Below are 12125 nucleotides of genomic sequence, written 5' to 3'. Positions count from 1 at the left end.
GAAGGAAGATCTTGTAAAAGATCTTGAGAAGGTGGAAAATGAAGCTCAAGTGCAGAAACTAGGAGAAAAATCCAATTCATTAAGTCTAATTCTGCATTAGCCTCATGGCCAAATCTCTCCACCCCATCTGCAACTTTTGTACTTGCTAGTGGTCCAATGATTTCAATTCAGGGAGTATCTCAATCTGCTCATGTCTCATCATCCACCATTTATACTCAAGGCCTTGTTGTCCAACCTCAACAATCCCAAAGTGTTCCTCTAAACCAAGTTAACATAGCAAGCACCTCAAATGTTCCTGGTTTCTAGAAGCAACCCGTATACATGGAAAACTATAGAGAAATATCATTTGCAGGTATTCTTGCTACTCCACGTCCCATATCTTTTGATTTAAGAGGAAAAGTGGTTAAGTTTTCTAGAAATAATGTTGTCATTGGTGAAGAACATTTAAGAATTTTCATAAACATATTAAATGATTATGAAGTTGAACATGAAGTTGTGGTCATGAAGTTGTTTGTACATTCACTAACTGAGGCTGCAAGGGATTGGTTCAGAAGCCTACTTGATGACAATATTAGCTCATGGAGTGATTTGGAGAAGTTATTCAAAGAACAATATGGAGATAGTACTAATGTTGGATTCATGCTAAATGAATTCAACAATATCAAGAAGAATCCTAATGAGTCTGCATTTGATTTCAATGTATGATTCTAGAATGGTATTTACAAATTGTTTCAAGTTATGAGATTGAATGAGGATGTTTGTCTCACAACATATTTTAACGCTTTTGATAACAAAATGGCTTACCAATTGAGGGATAAGGATCCTAAAACTTTAAGGGATGCTTACAACATTGCAGTAAATATTGAGAATAATAGAAAAGCATCTAGCAGATTGTGTAGGAGAGATGATCCAAAGCTTTTCAATTGCAAGAATAACAATAAAATGGAGGGTGATAAAACTCCTGTAGGAAAAAAGCCAAAAGAACCTATAGTAGGCTAGGTGTTGGAATTGCTATAATAAATGAATCCCACTACTTTCAATAAGCCAAATGTTGCTGAGAAAACCCTTGTGAATAATAGCAATTTTAATAGATAGCCTAGAATGCAAAATTACCCATATACTGCCCAATGGAAGGATGACAAGCCAATCTCTAACCAGACTCCAAATGTGAAAGATAAGGGTACACCAGATCCTCTACAAAGAAGTTTAGTAAACATGAATGATAATGTGCCATGGTGTATTGTTTGCCAATCACCTCACTCTACATAATATTGTGTAGTTGCTTAGTCATTTGTTTCTAATCATAGTGTACAAACTGTGGAGGATGAAGAAGACAAGAGTCATGATGATGTATGCTATAATATGGTAAGCATGTGTACTAACAGTGTTGATTCTGATTTAGAAGAAATAGAAAGTGATTTGGAAAAAATGAAAATTGCTTATCAGGGCATATGCACCAAGTTTGTGGTTCCAAAAAGGTGACAAGCCTTTTTTATTTTTCATTTTTCAATAGCGCGCATGCACTATTGTACGTACACACTGTGGTTTGGGTTACCCAAACCATAGTGCGTATGTTCTATAGTGCGTACGCACAATAGCGTGTACGCGCTATTAAAAACCAATTTTTTTTATAAATGATGGGCTGCACACCCGTGGCCCATCATATTAACAGTGATTTTTACTATTTATAAGGGCAACGCGCACGCGAGTTGGAAAAAAATTCATTTTCAACATCCCTTCCCAATATGCCTCCTCGCCAACAAAATCCAAGATCACCAGCATGTCGACGTCGACGCCGTATGTAATCTAAACTTGACTTTGCATTATTTTATATGTTTTTCATATTGTTTTATAGGGTTTTTACAATTTTTATTTATATTTTTTTATTCATTTGGATTTCAATTGATTCTTTATCAGGAAATGTCCATAATCAACCAGCAAATCCACAAAACCCTCAAGAACCTGATGAACCTCAAAACCAAAATCCACAAAACCCTCCTGAAGAACAACAAATTCCACAACCCGAACCAATTCCAAGACCTCCACCAGGCACACAAGAAAATATATTAAATGAAATTGAGATAGGAAAAATTCAATTAGAAGGACTCATTGGTCGGTTGAAACAAGCTGGACAAACCAATCCAATGAGGGCTCAATTGGCATCATCCCTCGAATCCATTAAGACCCAGATAGCCTCAGTTACTAGTCAGTTAGATGTTTGGCGGGTTAAGAGGGAAGAACAAAAAAGATTTTATGCAAATAAATTGTCATATGAAGATGTTAAAAAAAAAGAAACACCAAAAGGTTCAATATGTGCATTATTTAGAAAACCCGATGACCAAAATACTGTTAGAGAGGGTACTAAACGGTTCCCCATCCATTGGTGTATACATGATGCTATGAGAAATCATTTTTGGGATAGATGGTGGATGGTTTTTGATGCCCCTCCTTGCAACAATCACGAGGTCCCAATGTATTTTTTGAAGAAATTGTATTGTGAGTTTGTCCTTGGGGAGATCCCCAATTATTTTGATCTATTAGACTCCCAGGGTAGAGGTGGGGGGTCATCATTCGAGAGGTCGGGAGCACGTCGTGACCCTAATGTAGTTAGGGCACCTGTGGTCAAGCCACATCGTGAGCATGTGACTATTTCTTCAGTTGTGAAGGAACATGTAGAGGCCAACACTCTAGGGACCATTAATGCTTTGACACAGACCCTCATCCATTCCGTAGGCCCATTAGTTGAGGGGGAGCCTTCTGTGCATCGTGGTCACATGTGCACTTCATGCGGATCCCTATGCACATTTGGCACTCATGCTAGAGATGTTGCGGATGATGGGCTCATCACTGATCAGTTCTTGAACGAAACATTTGGCATTGACACACAGGTAAATTACAATTATAATTTACTAATTTGATCACATTTCATATGTATAGTGAATGATTAATTAATTAGCATCTATTGACATTGTTCAAAATTCAGGGTCAGAGTGTTGCCGAGCCTAGCAGCGATGCTCCGGCCCCATTTTTTGTCCCCTCCACGAGTCCAGAGGTATGTATCAATTTAATCATTTAAATTAATACATATATTTATTAAGTTATCATATTAAGGATTGACAAAAAATATTATGCATGTGCATCAGTTCTCCACAAGACCCTCAACCTTTAGTATGGACTCAGAGCATAGACATCGTACGAGCTTCGTACAGGTACAGTTGTTTCATGTTAATTTAATTCATTTGATTATATTTGTTTCATGTTTCATGTTACATGTAACGTGTATTGTATGACATGCAGCTCATGACGTCGGACACACCTCCTCATCTTCGACAGTCTGTTGATCATGGAGTGGCCGCAACTATGGCTAGCTCACAGCCATTGACTGAGGTATGAAAGAATTTTCTCCATTTTAGTTGTTGTTTATAATAGTTAGTCTCAAAATTTCTAATGTTATTTATAAGTGATTATATTTATTGAATTGTTGTAGGGTCTCGTCACGCCTGATCGTCCACGAGCCTTCGAGGTGGACGTATAGAGTGACTATTTGATGGCAATAAGAAAATAATTGATTTTGTGTGTACATATATTTGATTTCAACATATAATAAATACTGATTCATATCTACTTTTTTTGTATCAGCTCGAGTTGGAGAAGAGCCTCAACAAGAGGACGAGCGAGCGTGTCAGGAGGACCCTATCATCTCCACCATCTCCCTCGACACGATGACAGAAGACGTTGAGAGATTTGTTTCCTTCCCCTCGTGGGAAGGAAAAGATATAGTTGATCTAGACATATATATATAGGCATCAGTGGACATATTCGATACACATTTGATGTATATGACATTTTATATTTGATGTATGACATTTATTTGATGTATGACATTATTCGACTTATGACATTATTGGTTAATATATGATATGTTTGTTCATATGCGACATTATTGGTTATCATAATATATTATGTGTTTGTTAATGTACATGACATTATTGGTTATCATTTTATATTATATGTTTGTTCATGTATGACATTAAATAAGATATGTTCGTGTATGACATTAAATTAGATATGTGCACGTATGACATTAAATTAGATATGTGCACGTATGACATTAAATTAGATATGTTTATGTATGACATTAAATTCAATACCTAATATGTTCGAAACTTTGATAGAATATTGAGTAACAATAAAATTTATCACTATTTAAGCATAAATTAATCATTTGCAATATGTCATCCTCATATGATTTATGATCTTGTTCATGCTTAAATTTTTCCTTCTCTATCATTTGTTTATCAAGTTTAATTCAATACCTAATTAGTTTGAATTTTTGATACAATATTGATTAGCAATAAACTTTATCAATCAAGATCGATTAGGACCTCCTGGCAATAAACTTTATCAGGCAATATTCGTGGACCTCCAGGCAATTGGTCACCTAAATGAGAACCTTGAGATTTATTAGGAACTCCATGAAAGAAATCAGTAGCTTGAGAATCTCTCCATTTGTTAAGCTTCAATACATAACCACCATTCTTTATCATCAATTAAAAAATGTTAGAGATAGTAGAGAAAAGATGGATTATTTGCAAAAAAAGTCATTTTAAATATCATAAATGTAACATAATCACTGATAGTTTTCTCTGTTTTCATACATTAATGATTGTAACATAATCACCAGTTGATTGGAATCCGTTGTTATTATTCTATAGTAACTAGATTATGGTAAAAATAAAAGTTTAATAAATAGTTGTTATTATTCTTACATTGTTGGAAACAGGGGTAGCGTGAAGGATCTCTGATATTTTCCAAAATGGTGTTCCCAAATGCACACAATGCCACCAAAGACTCCAAACTTGGATTTACCTTCACCAATTGTTTCCTCCACCTCTACACACCTTAAACAACTTCAACCAATATGTTTCTAAGGTTTCCAAACCCACAAATCTTCAGTAGATACAAAAAAAGAGGAAGAGGGATTCTTTTTTTAGTTTTGTAATAATGGTAGAGGGAAAATTATAAACATTTTTTTCATTTTTAGATTGGGCTTTCTGCGTGAATAAGAACGATAGTTTGTGAATTGTTATCTTTTATTAGAGAGGAGATGCAATATATTTCAAATCTTTGTATTTAAATATATTCATTTGAGATGTGTTGTTCTTTCTACCAGTTTGGTTATCTCTAATAAACTTTATAGAGTAAATTGTGTTTGTGCATATAAGGAAAACTTTGAGTTTCGCGTATCACACAATCTAAAATAAATCATTTTGATCTTTCCCCTTGATTTGCTGATTGTGAATATTTAATTTAGAATCTTTGAGTTCTTAGTTTGTATTTTCTTATTTGTAAATTCTCTCATCTACCTCATGTCTATGGATAGATGATAGCTTGCCTTCTGTGCCTTCCGATTAAAGGCATACCATCAATGTTATTCATTGAATATCCTTTGAGGGAGCTGTAACTTTATATGCAAGATATATCATTATTGGCAATCATAAGAAAAGACTCAATAACAACACATTGCTTAAGTTTCTTCAAAAATATACCAAGCCCAAAGAGCCATTTTGCATTATAAACTTATGGTTGCAACATTTTGGCATCATTTGGAATGAGCTAGTTCGTATTGCCAACACCAAGATCCACCATCTCAAAAAAATTAGTTACGCCTTTGACAAGAGAATGGTTGGGGAAAGATGTGTTTAGAGTTTTATCTTTGTAGTCTAAATATAGGCTCACTAAAATTTCATCTACAATGAATACACTTCCAAGTTCTTCTTCAAAGATAAATATCTCCAACACCAAATAAGTACTAAGCACTTCATCCTCGTATTCCACTTGGAATAATTCCATTAATCCTGTTATGGGATGGCATAAAATGTATAAACCTTCTTCATATTTATTTTGAATGTCTTCATGATCCTCCAATGCTTCTAGTAGCAACCTTTCTTCTTGATGTGGTGTATAATCAAATGAGAAAGCCTCATATTCTATCTGTCTGTTAGGGTGAGGAATATCTTTTATCTTCTCTCCATCAATCCCTTCTTGCTTGTGTTGATCTATCAAGTTTCTTGGATTAACATCAATGGTTGGAATGATATTAGAAGCTTCAAATATAAAAGAATCAAATTCTAGAAAAGGGGCATCCATTGACAAACTTTCATTAATTTTATTATCAACAAGTTCCTTCTCAATAGGAGGAACAGCTAAGAAAGTCACCAAATCAGTTGGCTAAGAGATGTGTTCATTGTCATATTCAACATGCAAGTGATAAGCTCCTGCACTGTTAGAAAATCTCCCTTCAACAACATGAGGTGTTTGAAAGTCTCTTTGATTGAAAATCATTAAATTTTATAATGAAAAAGAAAGGGGGATGAAGGTTTTTCTTCTTTCTTTTCAACCTTATTTTGTAAAGGCATCTTTTTGGGATAAAGATTATGATAATTTTCAGATTGTGTTGCCTTCACATAGCTTGAATTTTTATATTTCATTCTACTAATCAGCATAGCATCATCTATCTTTGCAACTTCTTTTTTAGCATCTTCCAAATTATGCATTTCTTGGAGCTTTAACTAGAATTTAATTTCAATTTCTAAAGATACACAATTGCTTATTTTCAATTGGTTAATAGGATGGAGGAATTTTTCTAGTACATCTATTGAATCTATATACAAAATCCCTCATAATTTCACTCTTCCTCATTTGAATTTGAAAGAAATCTATTAATAACTTTCCAACATCAGCTGTAGGCTTAAATATCTAAATAAATCTTACCTTGAGATCATTCCAACAAGTGACACAACCATTCTACAAATTCTAAAACCATTTAGCAACACTCTCAATAAAGCCACGAGAAAATAATCTGATGAAGGCATCCTCTTCTTGCACGCCAAGAATTCCACAAGCAATTGTAACTTCTTTGATGTGGTCATCTAGATCTTGTATTTTTCCTCCATCAAGTGTTGGGATGATTTCTCTTGACCCTTGGGTAAAGATGAATACTAGACAAAGCAAAGGGCCCAATATGAGCTTCCCATGGTTCTCTCGCAACCAAATCCATTGTATATAATGAAACCCTCTATTCAAATATTATACAAGATAAAATACAGAGTCACCAATTTTGCATGAATAAAGGATAGCTAAGGATATCTAATCCTACACTGATCTTTGTTTTTGAATCCCCAAAAAAGCTACCAAAAATTTGTTAGTGAATATATTTGTCTCCTTCACAAATTCTCACAAGCTTAACTCCATTAACCTCTCATGGATACAAATAAGCCACAACATTTGGATAAGTGTAAGATGGTCACTTCCCTCTAAATTGGCGTGCCTGAGATATGCCCCGTCAAAGATCGCAACCCTATGGCATTTAGTGACCCTTAGGGACATTCTGGATTGGCATGCTTGAGAATGTTTGAGCATTGAAGGGGATAGGATGAGGTTGGGGATAGGGTTTACCTGGCCACTCAGAGCTAACGGAGCAGACAGTTCGAACCCATGATGAAAGGTGAGAGAGATTTGGCAGTTGGCAACTTTGTACTGGTCGACACTGCAAGTTTCAGCATCACCCGAGATGGCATTGTAAAACAAAAATGGAGTGTGATCTCCAAAAAGTGAGAGATGTTATTATAGGTCTCTGCAACACAGTCCTGTAGGAACTAGAATCACATCCATACCTTGCACGAGCTCTGAGATATGCCCCGTCAAAGATCGCAGCCCTATGGCATTTAGTGACCCTTAGGGACATTCCGGATTGGCATGCCTGAGAACGTTCCAGCACTGAAGGGGATAGGACAAGGTTGGGGATAGGGTTTACCCAGCCACCCGGAGCTAACGAAGCAGACAGTTCGATCCCACGACGAAAGGTGAGAGAGATTTGGCAGTTGGCAACTTTGTACTAGCTGACACTGCAAGTTTCAGCATCACCCGAGATGGCATTGTAAAAAAAAAATGGAGTGTGATCTCCAAAAAGTGAGAGAGGTTATTGTAGGTCTCTGCAACATGGTCCTGTAGGAACTGGAATTGCATCCATACCTTGCACGAGCTTCGAGATATGCCTCATCAAAGATCACAGCCCTATGGCATTTACTGACCCTTAGGAACATTCTGGATTGGCATGCTTGAGAATGTTCCAGCACTGAAGGGGATAGGACAAGGTTGGGGATAGGGTTTAACCAGCCACCCAGAGCTAACGGATCAGATAGTTCGATCCCACAACGAAAGGTGAGAGAGATTTGGCAGTTGGCAACTTTGTACTAGCCGACACTGCAAGTTTCAACATCACCCGAGATGGCATTGTAAAACAAAAATGGAGTGTGATCTCCAAAAAGTGAGAGAGGTTATTGTAGTTCTCCACAACATGATCCTATAGGAACTAGAATCACATCCATACCTCGCACGAGCTCCGAGATATGCCCTGTCAAAAATTGCAGCCCTATGGCATTTAGTGACCCTTAGGGACATTCCGGATTGGCATGCCTAAGAACGTTCGAGAACTGAAGGGGATAGGATGAGGTTGGGGATAAGGTTTACCCGGCCACTCGGAGCTAACGGAGCAGACAGTTTGATCCCACAACGAAAGGTGAGAGAGATTTGGCAGTTGGCAACTTTGTACTAGCTGACATTGCAAGTTTCAGCATCACCCGAGATGGCGTCGTAAAATGAAAATGGAGTGTGATCTCCAAAAAGTGAGAGAGGTTATTGTAGGTCTCCAAAAAGAGTGTTTAAAAATGCAAAAACAGTGGGGGGTCCTTTGTATGGTTTGGGAGTTTGACTATTAAAACGAGAAATTGTCCTAGTAGTAAGTGTTGGTAACAATTTTGAAATTTGATTGTTCAGTGTTGAGAAACCTCAAGTTTTGGATTTTTATTGTTGGTTTGAGTCTATAATAACCATTTCCATCTGAAAATTTGAGTTTTGAAACCATTTAATAAGTATTTGCATAGTTTTCCCTAAAATTTGAGTGCATAAAAAGGGGTATGTGATTTCTCCCAAGGTGGATTTAGTGTTTTCTCCAAACAAGAGTTGCATTTTATGTTTGAAGTCATCTAATATAACCAAAGTGAAGGTGTTTGAACCATTTTGGGGTTCTAGAGACGTTGCAAAGTAAGAGTTCTAGAAAGCCCTAAGGTAAAGGGGCTAGAAAGGAGGGTTTTGTAAAAACCATTGTAAAGATGATCATGAGACCAAAAAAATAGAAGAATCCTTGCATTTGAGTCATTTCTTAAGACTTTTTGGGTCATGGGAGTTCCAAAAGTCAAGGGATTGTGAGTTGCTTTGTAAATGGCCTCAAACTAGGCCTAGTTGGCAGACTGAAATAGCCAGTTTTGAGTGATATTTTACAAAACAAGTGTAGCTGGTTTTGGAGTATATTTTAGAGTGAGGAAAAGGGTATTTTAATCACCCAATAGTTTAGGAAGTTCTGTGGAAAATTTTGGAGAAAACAACAAATTAGTGACTGGCAAGGGGTAGTCGGAACAAGCCTAGAAGAGGCAAAATTCAGAAAGTGTAAGAGATGAGTTGCTGAGAGTGTGCAAGGAGTTGGAACATGTTAGATGAGATGTTTTGAGATGATCCAAGGTGTTGAGGCCATGGTATGATGCCAAGGATGAGTTTTGGTATCATAACAAATAGACACTAAACAATCCCAAATTCAAACATACGAAGGTCCAACTAGAATAATGACTTTAAATAACCAAATACCAAAGCCAAACAAAGGAAATGGGAATTTTACCTTAAATGAATAAATTACATGAAGAAGGGTGGCTGGCTCTTTGGAAATCTACTTATTTTTCTTCTCTCCCTCCTGTCATCCAAGAGAACATGCAATGAAAGAAAAATATCGTCACAATAAGAAAATATGAAAAATATTGTTCTAGCTTTAAAAAAATTGGAGACATCAAAACATAAAATCTAGATTCTAAACAAATCAAAACATAAAATCTATGATTTAAACTAAATCTCATCACTTACGCATCATAACAATACGGTCCACCTTAGTCATGTGGATAGTCTTGGGGAAGAGGTTGCAACAATGTATTTGGATCCAGTTGATCACTCTTTCTCTCTCTCCCTCTCTCTGTATTCAATCTAATGAGCCAACTGGATCTACTCGACATTTTAATGTCTCAAGTATTGCCTCATGGTCTGACTCGAAAACTTTCTAAAGATTCTTATTATGTGGTTTTCCACCATATTTTATCAAGTGGACATTTGATGCGACAACAAGATTTGAATAATGAAGAATCTTCCTCTCTGTTTGCCAATCCTTGAATAACCACAAGTTAGGGTTCTTCATAGAATATCGTCTAAGCCATATGCTAGTTACAACCACAGCACCGACATGGTACTCTAAACCTTCACCATCTATAACCAAGTGATCCAATTTTTGTTTGGCTTGAACACAATGACACAAATAATAATCTATCCCTTCTTCATTGTCTTCAGGTGCAATAACAGCAAAAACACGGCCTGCAGTGACAAATGTACAAAATGCGGTCATTAATTCAGAAAATACTTGGGTAAAAGTTATAAAGTTACATATTGAAATTACAAAGATATATAAATATATATATTACCAGGTTGCACTAGATCAGACAAGCGGTCAAAGTCAATAGACGATTCCATCTGTACCATTTCCAGTGCTTGTGGGGGACGATAGGTGTCAATTGCGTCCAAAACCCATATATCCCATTTGTCCACCCATTCAGTTGACTCATAGTCATCCCAATTTTCCTCTGCACATGATGGACAATAGCATGCCATTTTTCATGTGTGGATACTCCATGAACCTGCATCAGAGCTTCTAAAAGAGTGCAACTCACTGGATCCTATTAGTGTGCAACAATCCTGATATGGTGCAATGTTAGTATTATCTATCAACCAAAAAAATCTACGAACCATAGACTCACTTTCCTTACCTGGACCCATTGTAGCGTTACACCACTGGACGATGGATTTTGCATTTGTCAATATTGCTCCATCTTTGTACTTTATTTCTTCATGAGCTAAGGCTCTTTTGATGCATGCACTTGAACCATCGTGCTCTCCCTTTCCATGACCAGCCTCTATGAAATTCTACACAACTTGTGCATCCTGCTCAACCAATAGAACATTCGTGCATTCTTGAATTGAGATGCACAATTGTCTGACCAAATAATGTGCTGATGATATGTGATGCCCCTATTAGCCAAATCTCCATAAAATAGTTGAAAACAACCATGTACGAACTCTGTAGAATGTGATCGATCATCGCTGATGTAAAAATGGTACTCCCTCAAAATCTTCCTGTCATCCTCTATACTTGTAGGTGAATGCATGAATGTTATGTGAAAAAATATGGAAACTTGTTGAGAAGTATCATACTTTGCTTGCACCTCATTTTGTGGTTGTAGTGTGTAGTTCTCTACGAAATCAACAACCGAAACAATGGTATCCAGTGGAAACGTATCCTTGCACAACTTGAATTGCAAATCCAGCGATCGAGCTCTATGGGTATGCCTTGCATACTCGTAAATAATGTTTTCACGAAAAATCTTCATGAACTCATACTCTGGAATCTTTTCAATGACTAAATCACATCTTTTACCATGTTTCCCATCTTTTAGAGCATATGTCACTATCTTAAATTTTTTGTAATCTACTATTTCATTTCCAATTGCATGTGTACTATCCATATGTTGACAAATTGATAAAAGTTGCAAAGAACCACAAAATAAGCACGTACCATCCAAGCATGATGTCTTGTAAAATTTTTGGCCATCCCCTATTTCACATAAAATGTTGGATATGAATTCCCTTGAAGATCTTGGTGGCTCATTTATGTCACAATCCTGCTAAACAAACTGAGAATGTAAAATTACACATATATGCCTAAAAACATCAAAATGGTTAGAAAATTCAATATGTATCCTACAACAACAAGTTGTGCGTGTGTGATTTATCTTCACATAAAAAGGTTTACCCATCTCAAAAAATATTTGACTTATTCGAATTTGAGGATACATACCAATAAATTTTGCAAAAAATTGTGTCTGAGTTGTGTCCAAAAAATGTTTCACATGTGGTTTGCGATTTTGGCTACCAATCCTCCTTCTTACAACATCTCTTTGATTAGGGGAAACACG

The 12125-nt window shown here is 36.4% G+C and overlaps 1 protein-coding gene across 1 annotated transcript; it reads left to right on the top strand.

The window, feature by feature from the left end:
* The first annotated feature begins 321 nt into the window (after positions 1–321).
* On the top strand, positions 322–3393 carry LOC149559365 (uncharacterized). Its single transcript, XM_089831371.1, has 5 exons — positions 322–352; positions 2734–2888; positions 2984–3052; positions 3144–3209; positions 3298–3393. Exons 1-5 carry the CDS (start codon positions 322–324, stop codon positions 3391–3393), a joined length of 417 nt encoding a protein of 138 aa, XP_089687497.1.
* The last annotated feature ends 8732 nt before the right edge of the window (positions 3394–12125 follow it).

This window comes from Cupressus sempervirens, chromosome 5 (genome assembly GCF_028749045.1).
Source record: "Cupressus sempervirens isolate cs-2001-9-10 chromosome 5, ASM2874904v1, whole genome shotgun sequence".
NCBI classification, from domain to species: Eukaryota; Viridiplantae; Streptophyta; class Pinopsida; order Cupressales; family Cupressaceae; genus Cupressus; species Cupressus sempervirens.
Note: the sequence above shows the minus strand (reverse complement) of the source record. Positions and strands in the feature narration are given on the sequence as shown.